The sequence below is a fragment of the Rhinopithecus bieti genome, unplaced genomic scaffold (genome assembly GCF_001698545.2).
Source record: "Rhinopithecus bieti isolate Rb0 unplaced genomic scaffold, ASM169854v2 scaffold_57210, whole genome shotgun sequence".
NCBI lineage: Eukaryota > Metazoa > Chordata > Mammalia > Primates > Cercopithecidae > Rhinopithecus > Rhinopithecus bieti.
Genome location: NW_016823439.1, coordinates 1,055,254 through 1,075,560, shown reverse-complemented (window position 1 = coordinate 1,075,560; position 20,307 = coordinate 1,055,254). Strand labels below are relative to the sequence as shown.

The following is a 20,307-nucleotide window of genomic DNA, read 5'->3' as shown; positions in this document are numbered from 1 at the left end:
TACAGATGTCTGTAATATGCATCAGTCATTAACATGACAGTCTGAAAACTTCAAATTGTACCCCATTATTTAATCAAAGTGGAAAAAGTCTACCAAACCGTCATGACCTGTACATTTTGCTGCCCAGAGACTTGGAGGAGATTCCTATTTTGGTGTCTAATACTCTGTAATCTGTTATAGTATGGGAATTTGTCTTCTTTCTCTAAAACCAGGTGGTCACGGGATATAATCTCCTCCTCACCCTCACCCCTCATCCCTCCAATTGTGCACATTGTACACATTGTCATCTGTTTTTTTCTAGGGCTCAGGATGGGGTTGGTGCTTGCTTCTGAATTCTAAGTACTAATGAGGCCACCACTCAATCACTGTGCTAGTGTACAACTCTGGCCGTCTGGGTCCTTCTTTCTGCTTCTTATCATGAACCTGAACTCCTAAGAGATAGGTCCATAGACAAGTATTCATATAATGTTAACCAGTTCATTTTTTCATTTCAATATAGCTAAATTTGTGCAGATATGTATATCATACATTTCCTACACCTCTTTTGCAGGTAGTAGCCATGGCTATGTGGGTTCCAGTAGTAGAATATCAAGAAGAACACATTTATGCTCTGCTGCTACCAGTAGTTTACTAGACATTGATCCATTAATTTTAATACATTTGTTGGACCTTAAGGACCGGAGCAGTATAGAAAATTTGTGGGGCTTACAACCTCGCCCACCTGCTTCACTTCTGCAGCCCACAGGTAAAATAATACCAGTGATAATTTCCTTTTTCTGTGGCTGTCTAAAAGAACTTTTGAATTTTCATTTAAGTATTTCAGCTATGTGTGGAACATGGTGTATTTCTGTGTTTTCATTGTGTACCCTAAAATGACATTTATATCAACCAAATTAATTTTTAAATTACTGTTCAAAGGTGATTTGTGCAAAACAAAGTAAAAATGCCCACAAGAAGGTTTTTTATGATTTTGCTACTCATATTTTGCCTGATAGTTTGATATGGATAGTTTCATATGGATGAAATACAGTTATCTTCTTTGTGAATGGACTTTTTTTGGTCAGGCTTCATGAATTCCCTTATTTCCAAGTGGAACTGTATCTAAATTGAACATAGAAAAAGGTGACTTACTCATTCTTCGATGTTCAATAGCTTAAAAATGTACACCAGTTGGCAGCAATGCTTTCTGTGCAAAGGTTATTTGTTAAATAGAAATTACATTTGTGTTACTATAATAAAGTGGAGATTTGTATAGTCAAACATGGGCTTTTTAAAACTCAGGGATAGAGTCATTTTGGACAACTAAGGATTTGCCTTTAAAACTACATTTTAAAACCATTTTGTTGGAATGCTTTCTAAAGTATATTCAGTATATTAAAAAATATATGACAAATATTTTCTACCTTCTTAAACAATAGTATTATATACATCAAATCAATGATTTAGAACTCTGATTTTGATGCAGCTTTAAGGCAAGAGAACTCATTTTTCAATCTAAGTCCAAGGCAGAACCTCTGTGTAAGTAACAGAAATAGAGCTCCTCTACTGGTGTAGGGACATGGAGCCCAGATTATTTAGGCTTCTTCATTCCTAGGAGCCAGATATACTTCCTGAAAGTCTGGATCCTCAGTTTAAAAGACTGTCTTTAGGTTATGAAACAGTTGCCTTTTACGTGTGCGCCAAGTATGCTTTATATAAAGTTTTACTTAAATGACAAGTGTTGTTTGCAAAGGCCCAGTGAAACAGACAGGTTCTGATTCCGTAGGTGGATATGTAAGTTGGTTTAACCTTTTTGAAGGACAATTTTGCAGTAGTTTTAAAATACCTATATCCTTTAAACCTGGAATTTCACTTTGAGGAGTATATTCCAAAGAGAAAACAATCAGATGTTTAAAAATATTCAACAATACAGTTGTAGCTGAATAAATTACAGCATAACCATACAATGGTATATTTTATAGACAGGTAAAATCATGTTTTTGAAAATATTCAGTCTCATTGGGAAAATGCAAACTAAACAATAAGATTTCTTTTAAAACTAGTTTTTGGCCGGGCACAGTGGCTCACGCCTGTAATCCCGGCACTTTGGGAGGCCAGGGTGGGCGTATCACGAGATCAGGAGATCGAGACCATCCTGGCTAACCCGGTGAAACCCCATCTCTACCAAGGACACAGAAAATTAGCCGGGCGTTGTGGCAGGCGCCTGTAGTCCCAGCTACTCAGCAGGAGAATGGAGTGAACCCGGGAGGCGGAGGTTGCAGTGAGTTGAGATGGCACCACTGCACTCCAGCCTGGGCGACAGATACAGGCTCTGTCTCAAAAAAAAACAAAAAAAAAAACTAGTTTTCTGTGTAGAAATAATATAAATGAGGTTATCTGAATTTCAAACATAGATGATAAAATGCTGATGATAATGAGGGTGGGGAAAATAGTAGAAAGAAAAAGCAAGTTTTGGATTTAAACATCTTGAGTTGGGCATAACAGTGTGACATCAAATTAGGACCAGTAGACAGCTAAAAATTAAGAACTGGGGCTAGGTGCAGTGGCTCACTCCTGTAATCTCAGCACTTTGGGAGGCTGAGGCTGGTGTATCACCTGAGGTCAGGAGTTTGAGACCAGCCTAGCCAACATGGTGAAACCCTGTCTCTACTAAAAATACAAAAAATTAGCCCGCCATTGTGGCAGGTGCCTGTAATCCCAGCTACTTAGAAGGCTGAGGCAGGAAAATGGCTTGAACCTGGGAGTCGGAGGTTGCAGTAAGCCGAGATTGCACCGTTGCACTCCAGCTTGGGCAACAAGAGTGAAACTCCATCTCAAAAACAAAAAACAAAAAACTGGAATACAGACAGTTATTTTTCTGGAGGTGATACTGGATAATTAAAACCAAGGGTGTGAGATTGCAAAAGAATTTTGAGAATATTTTAAAAGAAGAGAGCCAGGAACATAATCCTGATGAACATCTGTTTTTACTGAGTGTGAGGAAGATGACCCAGATAAAGAGCTTTTAGAAAGGAGAAAAACCAAGAGAAACACTCATAGAAGCCAAATGAAAATACCTTTCAGTGAAGGGATGTTAGTAAGCTAGTGTGCAGAAAGATAGGACTTTCTTTTTATTGAAAAGGTTTGCTTGGGTCCTTTTTTGTTTGCTTGTTTTTTGCTGTTGTTGTTGTTGTTGTTTTTGAGACAGAGTCTCACTCTGTTGCCCAGGCTGGAGTGCAATGGCAGGATTTCAGCTCACTGCAACCTCCGTTTCATGGGTTCAGGTGATTCTCGTACCTCAGCCACCTGAGTAGCTGGGATTACAGGCGTGAATCCCTGTAATCCCAGGTAATTTTTTGTAGAGACAGGTTTCACCATGTTGGCCAGGCTTGTCTCAAAACTCCTGAGCTCAAGTGATCCACCTGCCTCGGCCTCCCAGAGTGTGCTGGGATTACAGGCGTGAGCCACTGCACCTGGCCTGCTTAGGTTTTGATGTTTATTTTTTTTCTGTGATTTATTTCAACACATATTTAGTGAACATTTGTCAGATTAACTTCAAATTCATGTTCTTAACCATGTAAAGGAGTATTAAAAGGTATCAGGTAATCTAGTTGAACCAGATTTTAAGGTACATACAGTGGTAAGTAGAACTAGAAAGTCATGTTGGGTCCATTTTATGAAAGGACTTACATGCTAGCCGGAGGAATTTATTCATAGTAGGCATGAAGAGCCATTGTTTTATTTTAGAAGTGGTTAGATTCAGACTGTATTTCAGAAAGCTTACAATTCTGAGAAAATTATCAGAAATGGAAGTTCAGTCAGGGTATTGCCAAGCCTAGCTAATCAAAAAAATTTTTTTTGTACAGATAGGATGTCACTATGCTCCCCAGGCTGATGTTGAACTTCTGGCCTCAAGCAGTTCTCTCACCTCAGTCTCCTGAAGTGCTGGGATTACAGGCGTAAGCCACTGCGCCTGGCCAGCAATACATATTTTAAATATAATGTTATATATGGCAGATTTAACAAAGTATTTGGCTTCTAGATTTTCTTTGTCGTTTTTTTCAGTTATAAACATAATAAAAGCTCTGCAGAAAGTTTTAGAAAAGTGGAGAAGTTTAAAGAAGAAAGCACAAGGCAGTGGGGCAGCTTTTAAACTTTTAGAATTAAATGTGTAATTCAAATTTGAGTATGATGTGACTCAGATTCTAACTGAAGGTGTGAATAAGTTAGGATTCTTTATCTTTATTTTCATTAACAGAATTCAGTGCATGTTTTATTGTTGATATCAAGTAAAGCGCCCTAGCTTATTTTACACATCAAATTTGCATATATTCATGTACAAATGATTTCATGAATATTAACGTTTGTTAACATGACTTGTCAATTTCTCCGAAGCATCATATTCTCGAAAAGATAAAGACCAAAGGAAGCAGCAGGCAATGTGGCGAGTGCCCTCTGATTTAAAGATGCTAAAAAGACTCAAAACTCAAATGGCCGAAGTTCGATGTATGAAAACTGATATAAAGAATACACTTTCAGAAATAAAAAGCAGCATTGCCACTTCTGGAGACATGCAGAAAAGCCTTTTTTCTGCTGACCAGGCAGCTCTGTCTGCATGTGGAACTGAAAACTCTGGCAGATTACAGGATTTGGGAATGGAACTCCTGGCAGAGTCATCAGTTGCCAATTGTTACATACGAAACTGTAAGTAATATATTCCTAGTGTCATTTCTCCACATGTTATTTGGGAAACTAGATGACTGTTTTTTTCAAAAGAATAATATTTAAATACCTCTATTCCAGTGAATTAAGACTACAAATACATGTGACTTTTTTCCTCATCCAAAATTGATTCCGTATATTTTTACTATATAGTAGAGCTAACATTTCTTGATTGTTTACTCTGTATTTGGCAATCAACACGACAAAATTCTTAACATCATAGATCTTGTATTCTAGTAATGGGAATCAGACATTAAAATGTGTAAAGAAATCAAGATCATTTCAGTGGGTAAAAGGTGCTGTGAAGGAAACAACCGAGGAGTGGGATGGGAGGAGCAGATGAGACATGTTCTTTTGGGGTAGTCAGAGAAAGTCTTTGTGAGGAGGCAGCCCTTGACCTGAGACCTGAAGGTTAGGAAGGTGGCAGCTATTTAGAGATCTAAGGCAAGCAGTGTTCTGGGTAAACAACGGAAAATGCAGAGTCACTGACACGGTATTTATTTTGCGTATTTGAAGGATTGAAGGAAAACCAGTATGACAAAGAAAGCAGAGAGAGGAGACTAGCAGGAGATGAAGTCAGAGAGAGGTAGGCAGAATTTAGATCAGGGAGAGTCTTGTAAAACCTCAAAAAGGAGTTCAAGTTTTATGATGTAAGGAGGAAGCCTCTGGAGAATAAAAATAGGGGATGTTTATAATCTGATTTACACTTTACAAAATGACTTTGCTTGTTGTGTGGAGAAGGGTCTGAAAAGGGTTGAGGACAGGAGTTGTGAGACCAGGAACAGCCTATTACATTATCTTGTGTGAAATATGATGGCATTTTCTGGAGTTATAATAGTGGATAGAGGACTTACTCACAGGCCAGCAGCCTTTCTGACTGAGGTTTCCATCTTTCTTAGTTCTCTTAAGGATGTGCTGTTCTCTTCTAGATGCATAGGAGGGAAGTTAATCCAGTCTTAGATCAGCAGGGCTGAGTTCTTTCTCAGAACCATAGTTGAAAAAGCCTAAATAGAGTTTTAGGAAAAGTAAGAAACTAAGAATTATGATTAAGTTTTGGCCTAAGCAACTTAGTAGCCAGTGGTATCATTTATTGAGAAGCAAATAAGATAAGAAGCAGGTTGTGGGGCTTGGGAGGAGGTAAGGGCAGAAAGTTGGGTATTCTTTTTTAAACATGTTAAATTTGAGACACCTGCTAGATATCCTAGTAAAATGTCATAGACACACGAATGGTACACAAGTTTGACACTCAGAGAGAGGTCAATGCTGGATATAAACAGTTGGAAGTCAATAGTGTTTTATATTATTTAAATCCAGAGGACTGAATAGGTCAAGTTTGGAGGGAGTTTCAATGGAGAAGCAAAATTTTGACTCTGTGGCACTTAAACAAAGGTCTGATAAATAGGAGAGGCCAGCAAGGGAAGCTGAAAGAGCAATCATTAAGGTAGGAGAAAAACTAGAAGGGATAATATGTCAAAAATCAAAAATAATGCATCTCAAGAAGTAGAGTGGTTACCCCTGTGTTAAATATCATTGAGAAGTGTCAAGGCAAGAGGCCAAGTGGCCCTTTTAAGAACCATGCCCATGGAGTAGTGTAGCAGAAGAGCGAATGAGGTCAGGGACCAGAGCGCAAATGCGCAACTTCTTTAAAAGAAGTTTCACAATGAAGTAGGTAGAAGCTGGAGGAGGCGTGGGGTCAATAGTTTCTTGTTGGCAGGGGTGTCCTTTTTTGTGTCCTCTTCAATTTTTTTCATCTGTGAATTAAACCCATTTTAAAATTGGGTTGAGTTGTTTATTTGTAGTTGACTTTAGGAGTTCTGTATATATTTTAAATATTAATCTTTTATCAATTATATGATTTGCAAATGTTTTCTCCCAGTGTGGGGGTTGCCTTTTCCCTCTGTGGATTGTGTCATTTGACATTTAAAGTTTTTAATTTGAAGAAGCACATTTTATGTGTTTTTCCTTTTGTTCCCTGTGCTTTTGGTGTCATAACCAAGAAAACATTGCCAAATCCATTGTCATGAAGCTTTCTCCTGTTTTCTTCCAAGAGTTTTAGTTCTTGCTTTTAGTCTTACTTTTACTCTTTCATCCATTAGGAATTAAATTTTGTTTATGGTGTCAGGGAAGGGTCTGACTTGCCCATGGATATCCAGTTTTCCCAGCACTATTTGTTGAAAAGATTTTTCTTTCCTCATTGAATGGTTTCAGCACCATTGTCTAAATCATTTGACCATATAGATGAGGGTCTGTTTCTAGGTTCTCTTTGTGTGTGTTGTTTATTAAAATTGGCCGTATTAATGTTTGATAGTGATGTGAATAATCCAGTAAAGATGGGTTGGCAAGGAAATAATTGCAAAATTTATAGAATTCTCTTAATATAAGGAAGACAATTTAGTGGAATGAATAAAGGTTATGAATAGGCCATTAACATAAAAAATACAAATGTACAATAAAAATATGAAAAGATACTTGGCCTCACCTGCTATTCAAGGAAATAGTATATTAAACCAAATGGTATATTAAAACCAAAAGTACAGCTTTTTGAGTGAACTTTCTCAGAAAACCTTTGTTAACATATTTTGCAGATACAGTTGACCCTTGAACAGCACAGGCTTGTTCTACTGTACAGGTCCACTTAATATTCGAATTGTTTTCAACCAGAGGAAGATTGAAAATACAATATTCGGGTGATGCCAAACCTGCATATAGGAAGGCCAACTTCAATATAGGCAGATACTGCAGATCTTACGGTGGGACTTCAGTTGAGGATTTTGGTATATGCAGGGGTCCTGGAACCAACCCCCACGTATTCCAAGGGACAGCTGTCTCTTCCCCGTTGCCACCTTTTTTTCCTGCTGATGACAGAGTTTTAAAATTTTATCCTAGACATCTGTATTAATAATATTCATGGCATTGGGGTCTTATTATTTTATTTAGAAGGCTTTTAACTCCCAAGTTAATAAAATAACCCTTAATTTCTTCTGGTACTTTTTGTTTTCTGACTTTTTTGCATATAGGTCATTAATTCATGTGAAGTTAATTTTATATGATGCTGTGTGAGGTAAATGGAATGATGTTTTCCCCAAATGAATGAAACATGTTTTTTGAAATATGATGCAGTATGAAATCCATCCTTTATTATAGAGCAGATTCCCAAACATGGTTCTGTTTTTGAACTCAGAGGCTGAAATAAGTGAAATTGCCAGTACTCAAGTTTTGGACATACAGAAACAGCAATTTGGTATTGTTTAACCCAGTATTTGTCATGTCCTCTACCAGACTAACACTTTTTGTTAACTACTGTAGTTTTATAGTTTTTAATACTATGATAGGATATGTTTATTCTGTTTTGTTTTCAAAATGTTATTGGTAGTTCTTGCACATTTAATCCTCCTCCAAAGTATTTTGACTGGAATTGCTTTACATTTAAAAACTAGTTTGGGGATGCTAGGCACTGTGGCTCATGCCTGTTAATCCCAGCATGATGGAATACTATTGGGGGAGGATGGCTTCTTGAGCCCAGGAGTTCAAGATCACATGGCAAGACCTTAATCTCTACAAAAATAAATTTTTTTGATAAGCCAGTCATGGTGGTATGTACCTGTAATCCCAGCTACTTGGGAGGCTGAGGTGGGAGGATTGCTTGAGGTCAGGAATTTGAGGTGCAGTGAGCCATGATCGTGCCACTACACTCCAATCTGGGCAAGAGTCTTTCTCTCTTAAAAAAAGAGGAGAGATTAATTTGGGCAATTGATATCTTTTCAGCATCAAAGCATTCGTGTCTAGGAATGTGGTGCTTCTCCATTTATTCAGGTCATCTATTATATTCATATCCTTTTTTAGAATTTTCAGTTTTTTCATGTAAGTTCTATATATGTCTTGTTAAATTCATTTCTCAACGTATTATATCTCAGGTAGCTATTGTGAGTGAAATCTCTTTTTCTCTCATAGTATTTTCTAATTGTTACTGACATAAAAGACAAAAATATTGATTTTATGTTTATTCTGTATTCAACCAATGTGGCAATTTTTTTTTTTTTTGCGCGATGGGGGATGGAGTTTCACTCTTGTTGCCCAGGCTGGAGTGCAATGGCACAATCTAGGCTCACTGCAACCTCTGCCTCCTGGGTTCAAGTGATTCTCCTTTGTCAGCCTCTCGAGTAGCTGAGATTACAGGCGCATGCCACCACTCCTGGCTAATTTTTGTATTTTTAATAGAGACAGGGTTTCATCGTATTGGTCAGGCTGATCTCGAACTCCTGACCTCAGGTGATCCTCCCATCCATCCAGCCTCCCAAAGTGCTGGAATTACAAGCATGAGCCACCGCACCTGGCCTGGTGAATTTGTTTTATTAACAGTTTTTCAATCAGTTATCTTGATTTTCTGAATATTTATATCATCAGCAGATAATCATAATTTGTTCATTCCTTTTCTGCTTACTTTTTGTATTGCATTGTCTAGGCAGCTATCTCAACAGTTTCCTAGTAACAGTGGTAGGATTTTTATAATTTTTCAACTTTATTTAGGAATTCCTTTAGTTTTTTTTCTCATTAAATCTGAGGTTTGCTATATTGCTATAAACCAAATGGTATATTAAAATTTCAGGCCGGGCGCGGTGGCTCAAGCCTGTAATCCCAGCACTTTGGGAGGCCGAGACGGGCGGATCCGAGGTCAGGAGAATCGAGACCATCCTGGCTAACACGGTGGAAACCCGCGTTCTACAAAAATACAAAAACTAGCCGGGCGAGGTGGCGGGGCGCCTGTAGTCCAGCTACTCGGAGGCTGAGGCAGGAGAATGGCGTAAACCCGGGAGGGCGGAGCCTTGCAGTGAGCTGAGATCCGGCCAACTGCATTCCAGGGCCCGGGCGACAGAGCGAGACTCCGTCTCAAAAAAAATAAATAAAATAAAAAAAATAAAAAAAATAAAAGATAAAAATTTCAATAGGTATTTTTGTTTTTGTTTCTTTTTTTTTTTTTTTTTTTTTGAGACAGTCTTGCTCCGTCACCCAGGCTGGGGTGCAGTGGCCATCTCGGCTCACTGGAAGCTCTGCCTCCTGGGTTCATGCCGTTCTCCTGCCTCAGCCTCCCAAGTAGCTGGGACTACAGGTGCCCGCCACCACGCGTGGCTAATTTTTTTGTATTTTTTAGTAGAGACTGGGTTTCGCCATGTTAGCCAAGATGCTCTTGATTTTCTCACCTCATGATCTACCTGCCTCGGCCTCCCAGAGTGCTGAGATTACAGGCCTGTTTCTGTCGAGTTTAAAAAACTGTGTGCAGTAGCTCACGCCTGTAATCCCAGTACTTTGGGAGGCCAAGTCGGGCAGATTAATTGAGGCCAAGAGTTGGAGACCAGCCTGGCCAACATGGAGAAACCCCTTCTCTACTAAAAATACAAAAAAAATTAGCTGGGCATTATGGCACATGCCTGTAATCCCAGCTACTCAGGAGGCCAGGGCACGAGAATCGCTTGAACCCAGGAGGTGGAGGTTGCAGTGAGCCAAGATTGTGCCACCACACTCCAGCCTGGGTGACGAGTGAGACTGTCTCAAAAAAAAAAAGAAGTTAAAAAGGTACATCCTTCTATTTCTAGTAACAACAACAATACCAATAATGGCTAACATTTACTAAGTGTTAACTGTGTGCCAGACATTATTCTAACTATTCTAAATCACATGCGTTGACTCACTTAATCTTAACAAGAAGTCTAAGAGGTAAGGTAAGTCAATTTCATTCCCAGTTTACAGACGAGGAAACCAAGGCAACAGGCATTGAATAATGTTGCTAGTTTCACATTGGTAATTGGCATAGCCAAAAACTTGAACCTCAGAGCCTATGCCCTTCACCCTAACACCAAACTGCCTCTTTTCTTACCACGAGAATTTCCTTTCTTTTTAAACTGAAGCTGTTTAGAATTATATCAAATGATGTTTTGACATTTGTCAAAATGATTTACTATTTTGTTCCATTACTTTATTATCATAAAATAAATTATATTATTTTTCTAATGTTGACCATTCTTGAAATACTGGAATGTATCCTATTTAGTTTGGGCCTATAATTTAAAAAAAAAACAACACTGCTATATTCAGTTTGCTAATATTTTAGGATGCTTGACTACATAGTCATAAGTGAAATTGATCTATTTCATTACATTATCCTTAATCCACTTTAGTTCTAATTCTGTGCTTGTTTTACAGATTAAATTCAGATGTTTTTGTTCTTTTCTATGCTATAAGATTATTTTAACTGTATATAGTTTGCTCCTATGCTATATTAAACTTTATGTCTGATAAATAGCATTCATAAAACTAGTATAATAACTCTTTCAGAGTTAGAACTTTAACAGCCTTTTTAATTTCTGTGCATTTATTGGTTTCCTCATATTTTAATTTTTTAATTTTAATTTTGTGGGTACATTTTAGGTATATATATTTATAGGATATATGAGATATTTTGATACAGGCTTACAATGTATAATAATCACATCAGGGTAAATGGAGTATCCATCATCTCAAGCATTTATCCTTTGTGTTGAAACAATCCAATTGTACTCTTTTATTTTTAGAAGTACAATAAATTATTGTAGACTGTAGTCACCCTGTTGTACTAACAAATACTAGATATTATTCATTCTATCTAAATACATTTTTGTACCCATTAACCGTCCCCCCAGTCACCCACTACACTCCCTAGCCTCTGGTAACCATTGCTTTATTATCTTGAGTTCAGTTGTTTTAATTTTTAGCCCCCACAAATAAGTGAGAATGTGTGAAGTTTGTCTTTCTGTGCCTGACTTATTTCACTTAACGTAATGATTCCAGTTCCACCTAGGTTGTTGCAAATGACAGGATCTCATTCCTTTTTTATGACTGAATAGTATCCAATGTGTATATGTACCACATTTTCTTTTTTCTTTCTTTTTTTTTTTTTTTTTTTTTCGAGATGGAGTCTCACTCTGTTGCCCAGGCTGGAGTGCAGTGGCGCAATCTCGGTTCACTGCAACCTCTGCCTCCTGGGTTCAAGTGATTCTCCTGCCTCAGCCTCCCAAGTAGCTGGGACTACAGGCATGCACCACCATATCCAGCTAATTTTTTTGTATTTTTTAGTAGAGATGGGGTTTCATCATGTTGGTCAGGCTGGTCTCGAACTCCAGACCTCAAATGATCCACCTGCCTCGGGCTTCCAAAGTGCCAGGATTATGGGCGTGAGCTACCACGCCCAACCCACATTTTCTTTATCCGTTTGTCTGTGGATCTTAGGTTGCTTCCAAACCATGGTTATTGTGAATAGTGCTGTAGTAAACATGGGACAGCAGATATCTCTTTGATATACTAATTTGCTTTCTTTTGGGTATATAACCAGCAGTGGGATTGCTGGATCATATAGTAGATCTATTTTTAGTTTTTTTGAGGAACCTCCAAACTGTTTTCCGTAGTGGTTTTACTAACTTGCATTCCCATCAATGGTGTATGAGAGTTGCCTTTTCTCTACATCCTCACCAGCATTTGTTATTGCCTGTGTTTTGAATAAAAGTCATTTTCACTAGGATGAGATGGTATCTTATTGTAGTTTTGATTTGCATTTCTCTGATGATCAGTGATGTTGAGCACTTTTTTCATATGCCTGTTTGCTATTTGTATGTCTTCTTTTGAGAAATATCTATTCAGATTTTTTGCCCATTTTTAATCAGATTATTAAATTTTTTCCTGTAGAGTTGTTTTAGATCCTGGTCATTAATCTCTTGTCAGATGTGGTTTTCTCATACTTCTTCTGCTACCTAAGTCAGTTACTATAGTTTTTGAAGAAAACCTGATTATATTTAGGTCTTTAAATTTATTGATATACAGTCATTTATTCTGTTTTCTGAAATTTTTAAAACTTTTCGTGCATATGGGGTGTTAACTTCTTTTTCACTTGTTTTATTGCTTACTTGTGGTTTTTTTTTTTTCTCCTTTGATTTGACCTGCTCAAGGGATTTGCTAATTTTGTTCATTTCCTCAAAGACTATGTTCTTAGATTTATTTCATACGTTCTCTTTTACCATTTCATTACATTTCTGCTTTTGTCTTTGTTAATACTTTTTTTGAGACAAGAGTCTCACTCTGTCCGCCAGGCTGGAGTACAGTGGCGCGATCTTGGCTCACTGCAACCTCCATCTCCTGGGCTCAAGCAATTCTCTTGCCTCAGCCTCCCGAATAGCTGGGATTACAGGTGTGTGCCACCATGACTGGCTAATTTTTGCCTTTTTAGTAGAGCCGGGGTTTCACCATGCTGGCCAGGCTGGTCTCAAACTCCTGACCTCAGGTAATCCACCCACTTTGGCCTCCCGAAGTGCTGGGATTACTGGCACGAGCCACTGCGCCCGGCCTATTAACACTTTTTTCCTTAACTGATAATTCGTTTATCCTTTTAGTGGAGAAACTGGTCATCATTTTTCCTAAGTCTAGAACATTTATCTAAGTCTAAGAACATTTTCATTAACCCTCTCCCTACAGCTCCAAATCCAAACCCAAAGAGTCATTCCCCATCTTCCCTTCCTCCTATCTTTTGGTAACCACTAATCTACTTATTCTCTATGGATTTTTCTTCTGGATTTTTTTTGAGATGGAGTCTCACTCTGTCGCCCAGGCTGGAGTGCAGTGGCACAATCTTGGCTCACTGCAAGCTCCGCCTTCTGGGTTCACGCCATTCTCCTGCCTCAGCCTCCTGAGGAGCTGGGACTACAGGTGTGCACCACCACATCCAGCTAATTTTTGTATTTTTAGTAGAGACGAGGTTTCACCATATTGGCCAGGATAGTCTTGATCTCTTGACCTCATGCTCTGCCCACCTCGGCCTCCCAAAGTGCTGGGATTACAAATGTGAGCCACCGCACCCAGCCTGGACTTTTCATATAAATAGACTCATACCATATGAGGTCTTATGTCTGGCTTATTTCACTTAACACAGCCCTTTCAAGGTTCATCCATATTGTGACATATATTTATTCCTTTTTATGGCAGCATGATATTTTATTGTATGGCTGTACCACATACTATTTATCCACTCTTTAGTTGATGGATATTTGGGTTGTTTCTACTTTTTGGCCATTATCAGTAGTGCTGCTATGAACATTCATGTACAGGTTTTTGTTTGAACATATGGTTTTGTTTGAGTATATACTTAGAAGTGGAATTAATGGGTTACATGACAACCGTGTTTAACTTTTTGAGGAACTACCGGTGCCAGAATATTTTCCAAAGTAGCTGCATCATTTTATATTCCCAGCAACAGTATATGAGAGCTCCAGGTTTTCCACACCATTGGCAGCACTTGTTATTGTCCCTCTTTTTTTCTTTGCCCATTGCATTGTCTTGGCATCCTTGTCAAAAATCAGTGGACCATAAATGTAAGGGTTTGTTTCTAGACTCTCAGTTCTGTTTTGATGATATATATGTGTATATGGCAGTACCACATAGTCTTGATTACTGTAGTTACAGTAACTTTTGAAATCAGAAGTGAGTGTTCCATTTAAGATTATTTTGGGTATTGTGGGTCTCTTACATTTTCTTTTTTTTTTGAGACCGGAGTCCTCGCTTCTGTCGCCACAGGCTGGCAGTGCACGTGGCCGAGTCTCCCCAGCTCACTGTAAGCTCCGCTCCCGGGTTTATGCATTCTCCTGCCTCAACCTCCCGAGTAGCTTGGACTACAGGCGCCCGAACCCATCGCGCCGGCTAGTTTTTGGTGTTTTTTTAGTAAGAGACCCCGGGGTTTCACGTGTTAGCCAGGATTGGTCTCGATCTCCTGAACCTTCGTGATCCGCCGTCTCGCCGCTCCCACAAGTGCTGGTGATTACAGGCTTGAGCCACCGCCCCGGCCCGGGTCTCTTACCATTTTCCAACATAGATTTTAGGATTTAAAAAAAGGCTTGTCAGTTTTTGCGAAAAAAAAAAAAAAAAGAAATGAAACAAAAAAAGGAAAACGCTAATGAGATTTTTTACAGAAAATATGTTGACATCTGTAGAATCCAATTTTCAAGAAATAATCCCTTTGTCTAACAGTATTAAGTGTTCCAATCAGTGATGAACATAGGATGTCTTTGCTGTTGTCTCTATTTACTTTCAACAATGTGTGGTGGTTTTCAGTAAACAAGTCTCACATTTCTTTTGTTAAATGAATTCCTAAGTATTGTAATTGTATTTTATGCTATTAAAAATGAAATTGTTTTCTTAACTTCATTCTCACATTGTCTGCTAGTGCAGAGAAATACAGTAAGTTATTTTGTCTTATATCCTGCAACCTTGCTAAACCTGTTTATTATCTATTAATGAATTTCTTCTGCTTTTTTTTTGTTCTTTTTTACAATTTTATTTTGTTCTTTTTTAAAATTTATTTTAAAAGAGATTTATTTAACTTACAGATTTGCAGGCTGAATTCAAGGGCAGGTCCCTGCCTTCTGGCAATAGCATTCTTGCTTGCTTATTTTTATTGTTTTCCTGGCTTTTGAATCTATGCATATTAGGTCATATAGTCCCTTTTTTTGCTAATTAATTCATTTTAAGGCTATACATTTTCTTTTCACTACGGGTTTGGCGACAGACATTTTGATTTGAAGTACCATGATTGTAATTTGTTTCTAACTCAGCATTGATTTTCTTTTTAATCCAATAATACTTAACAATTTCCAAATGTTTGATGGGTTATATTTTTGTTAATAGTTTAACTGCATTGAAATTTGTATGATTTTTCTTATGGAGCTTACAAATAATCTTTTAAGTAGTCTTTTAAGTTAAGATTTTACAGGCTGGGTGTGGTTGGCTCACGCCTGTAATCCCAGCACTTTGGGAGGCTGAGGCAGGTGGATCACCTGAGGTCAGGTGTTCGAGACCAGCCTGGCCAACATGACAAAACCCTGTCTCTGCTAAAAATACAAAAATTAGCTGGGCTTGGTGACGGGTGCCTGTAATCTCAGCTACTTGGGAGGCTGAGGCAGGAGAATTGCTTGAACCCAGGAGGTGGAGGTTGTAGTGAGCCAAGATTGCTCCATTGCACTCCAGCCTGGGCAACAAGAGCAAGACTCCGTCTGAAAAAACAAAGATTTTGCTCCACAAGCAACAAGATGGGAATGTTTTATAACCAGTTGGGGCTACAGAATGTTTTTTATTTTTAGACAGTAGAGAGAACAGCTTCCATGCAAGGTAAGATTAAAACATTTTCTGACGGACTAAATAGTAAGTTTTATGTTGTTGTATCCTATTCAGAGGTGTTCTTAAATGTCTTTGCAGCCACAAATAAGAAGAGTAATTCACCCAAGCCAGCTCGATCCAGTGTAGCAGGTAGTCTATCACTTCGAAGAGCAGTGGATCCTGGAGAGAGTAGTCGTTCAAAGGGAGACTGTCAGACTCTGTCTGAAGGTAAATTTGAGGGATTCAGAATGTACTTTTAGTGGGGTAGATATTTATTACCTGAAATTGATGTTATCATGGAGCTTTAGATCTTGAAGGGTACCAAAAATGCTAACGTTGGATTTGAAAGTTTCTTTTTTTGAAACAGGGTCTCACTTTGTCACCCAGGCTGGAGAGCAGTGGTGCGATCTTGGCTCACCGCGGCCTCGACCGGTGGTTTAAGCGATCCTCCTGCCTCAGCCCCACCAAGTAGCTGGGACTACAGATGTGCACCACTATGCCTGGCTAATTTTTGTATTTTTTGTAGAGACAGGTTGCCCCGGCTGGTCTTAAACTCCTGAGCTCAAGCAATCCTCCTACCTCAACCTCCCAAAGTGCTAGGATTACAGGAATGAGCCCCACCGCACCTGGCCCGAAAGTTTCTTGATCTCACAACAGAACAGACCCTTAACAAAATACAGCCATTAGACTATGTATTCTAAACTCCTTGATTTTATTTTTTTTTTTATTTTTGTTGTTTTCCTGAGATAGAGTCTTGCTCTGTTTTCTAGGCTAGGGATGCAGTGGTGCAATCATAGCTCACTACAGCTTTGACCTCCCAGACAAAAGTGATCCTTCCACCTCAGCCTCCCAAGTAGCTGGGACCACAGACACAGACACATGCAGCCGTACCTGGCTTTTTTTTTTTTTTTTTTTTTTTTTTTTTTTTTTTTTTTTTTTTGCCAAGATGGGATTTCGCTACATTGCCCAGGCTGGTCTTGAACTTCTGAGCTCAAACAGTCTTCCTGTCTCAGCCTGCTAAAGTGTAAAATTATAGGTGTGAGCCACAACACTTGGCCTGGACTCCTTAATTTTAAATGTCTGGCATTAAAAAAAAAAAAAGGGATATGTTTCAAAATTATTTTTGGAGTGTTTTTTTCTTTTTTGAGATGGAGTTTTTTGCTCTTGTTGCCTAGGCTGGAGTGCAATGGTACAATCTTGACTCACCACAACCTCTGCCCCCCGTGTTCAAGTTATTCTCCTGCCTCGGTCTCCCGAGTAACTGGGACTACAAGTGCACGCCACCACGCCCAGCTAATTTTTGTATTTTTAGTAGAGACGGGGTTTCACCATGTTGGCTAGGCTGACCTTGAACTCCTGACCTCAGGTGATCCATCCGCCTTGGCCTCCCAGAGTGCCAGGATTACAGGCATGAGCCACCATGCCCGGCCTATTTTTGAAGTTTTTATGTAGTTTTAAAATTATATATATAGTGAGATTTTCTAATATAACTGAGAGAGACCTTCCATGTTTATTTGCCTTCTTTCTGATTATCCCTCCTTTTTTTTTTTTTTTTTTTTTTTTTTTGAGTCTTGCTCTGTTGTCCAGGCTGGAGTGTAGCACAATCTCGGCTCACTGCAACCTCTGCCTCCCAAGTTCAAGTGATCCTCGTGTCTCAGCCTCCCAAGTAGCTGAGATTACAGGCGCACACCACCATACCCAGCTAATTTTTGTATTCTCTCTTCCTTTTTTTGAAGGCTCCCCAGGAAGCTCTCAGTCTGGGAGCAGGCACAGTTCTCCCCGAGCCTTGATACGTGGCAGTATCGGTGATATTCTGCCAAAAACTGAAGACTGGCAGTATAAAGCTTTGGATTCAGATACTTTTGTGGTTGCAGTTTTCAGTGGCTTGCCTGCTGTTGAGAAAAGGAGAAAAATGGTCACCTTGGGGTAAATTAAGTTGTTTTGTATATGTAATGGTATAATAGCTAATAGCTTTGTTTGGAACTTTGAGTTTGCATCATGATGAACAAATTAATTTCTACCTTGTTAATTTTTTAGTGGACAGAAAATACATGTATTGCACTAAATTTTAACTTTTTTTTTTTTTTTTTTAAACAGAGCCTCGCTCTGTCACCCAGGCTGGAGTGCAGTGCCGTGATCTCAGCTCACTGCAACCTCTGCCTCCCAGGTTTAAGCGATTCTCCTGCATCAGCCTCCCAAGTAGCTGGGATTACAGGTGCCCGCCACCACACCTTGCTAATTTTTGTACTTTTAGTAGAGACAAAGTTTCGCCACGTTGGCCAGGCTGGTCTTGAACTCCTGAGACCTCAAGTGATATGCCCACCTTGGCCTCCCAGAGTGTTGGGATTACAGGCGTGAGCCACTGCACCTGCCCTAAATTTTAACTTTTTAAAGTATCAGAGGTTTTACTTTTTTTTAATGGGATGAGATAGTACTTTTTTTAATGAGATGAGATAGTACTGGAAGTTTAGTTTAGATATGTTGTAGCTCATTTTCAGAGTTAGAGCTCATTTTCACAATGATACGTAACCTTACCTGAACTCTGCCTTGTAAATTTTTGTGTGGTGGGGGGAAGGTTGTCAGCTTTTTTTGGTTTTTAGTTTTTTTTTCAGTCCTATACTTGTCAAAAATGTTAGTGTCGGGCTATATTACATGTCACAGGCATTTATATATATTTTGTATGAAACAAAGCACTTACAGCAACTTTAACACTGCTTTTCTGCTTTTATGTCACCTTTCTTCTCTCCTCTTATCAAAGTATCCTCAAAACTTATAGTTGGAATTTTCCAAAAGGATATATAATAGTTAACACCTTTATCTCTCCCCTAGGAGACATAAACTCAAATCCCAGGCATGGCAATTAAACTTCCATCTATTCAAAAGATAGAGTGATTATGGATGTTGGCTATGGATGTGACAGATCATGAGCCATTAATATCCATCTGCTTATCTATTTTATGGATATTAAACCTATTTCTAAATTTAAACAATGAAATAGTTCTATTTTGGAGACTCTGAAAAGAATTTTACCTCAATTGGAGAAAGATTAACACCCTTTAAGTTTACTTAATTTTATATAGTCAAGGTGTCTGGCTCATTACCAAAACTACAAGATTGGCTGGTGATTTAGCTTTCCTTTGCGGCTCAAGTTTCAGTAGTAGAAAGATGTTAAAATCACTGGAGATTGTCTTTTCTTCCCTACCTACTACCTAGCCTGATGTTTTATACATTTCTTCAAATTAAAGCTGCAACTAGCTTCTATATTGTATTTGCTATGGAGATATTTTTATCTGCCTTTAGTCATCACAGTTAAATATACATGAACTTAGTTTTTTTTTCTAGAGTGTAAAATCCTGTACAAGTGTCTACAGCTCTTAGCTATGATCCTCATTTTGCAGTTGATTTTATCTACCAGCCTGGTTCATGTAGATGCTGTCCAGCTCATGTCTTTTTTTCCCTGCCTGATTTAAAGTAGTGTAAGCAAAAAGTTTAAATACTAATGAAAGGCTGGGCACAGTGGCACACACCTGTAATCCCAGCACTGTTGGAGGCTGAGGTGGGAGGATTGCCTGAGCCCAGAAATTTGAGAACAGCCTTGGCAACATAGCAAGACCTTGCCTCTGTTTATTTTTTAAATAAAAATAAATATTAAATACTAATGATAAGTGTTTCATAATGAAAGGAAAAAAGAATAAGTGAAAAGTTTCCCATCCTTATCTCCCACAACCTAGTTTTCCTACCCCCTGCCCCACACACATTCATGCTGTTCTTAATTTTTCATGTATGCTGTGTCTTCTCGGTTTTTGTGTGTATTTAAGGAACTGTGACTATGTAGCTTTTTTAATACAAAAGGTGTACTTTGATTTCTCATTCAATAATATCTCTCAGGCCAGGCACCGTGGCTCATACCTGTAACCCCAGCACTTTGGGAGGCTGAGGTGGTCAGATCACTTGAGGTCAGGAGTTCGAGACCAGCCTGGCCATCATGGTAAAACACTGTCTCTACTAAAAACAAAGTACAAAAATTGTCGGCGTCATGCTGGACACCTGTAATCCCAGCTACTTGCAAGGCTGAGGCAGGAGAATCACTTGAGCCCAGGAGGCAGAGGTTGCAGTGAGCTGAGATCACATCACTACACGCTAGCCTGGGTGACTGACTGAGACTCCATCTCAAATAATAGTAATAATAATATATCTTAAAAGTCTTTCCCTCTTAGAACATATTATTTAAAACTTCCATTTATAAGTTAAAATTTTATTGAGCTAATTATAGGTTCACATGCAGTTGTAAGAAATAATGCAGAGACATCTTGTGTACTTTTCTCCCCTAATAACATTTTGCAAAACTGTAGTACAATATCACAACCAGGATACTAACATTGATATAATCTACCATTTCATAACTTTTTTGTGAATATTTAGTGAAATTTTTAAATTTTA

The 20,307-nt window shown here is 38.6% G+C and overlaps 1 protein-coding gene across 1 annotated transcript in view; it reads left to right on the top strand.

Moving 5' to 3' along the window:
- TRIM37 (tripartite motif containing 37) overlaps window positions 1-20,307 on the top strand; it is a 110,789-nt gene that overhangs the window by 74,278 nt on the left and 16,204 nt on the right. Inside the window, exons 19-22 of the mRNA XM_017861564.1 lie at window positions 551-745; window positions 4,375-4,683; window positions 15,967-16,095; window positions 17,604-17,793. Of these exons, the coding sequence (XP_017717053.1) occupies window positions 551-745; window positions 4,375-4,683; window positions 15,967-16,095; window positions 17,604-17,793 (823 nt within the window). The remainder of the gene's footprint in view (window positions 1-550; window positions 746-4,374; window positions 4,684-15,966; window positions 16,096-17,603; window positions 17,794-20,307) is intronic.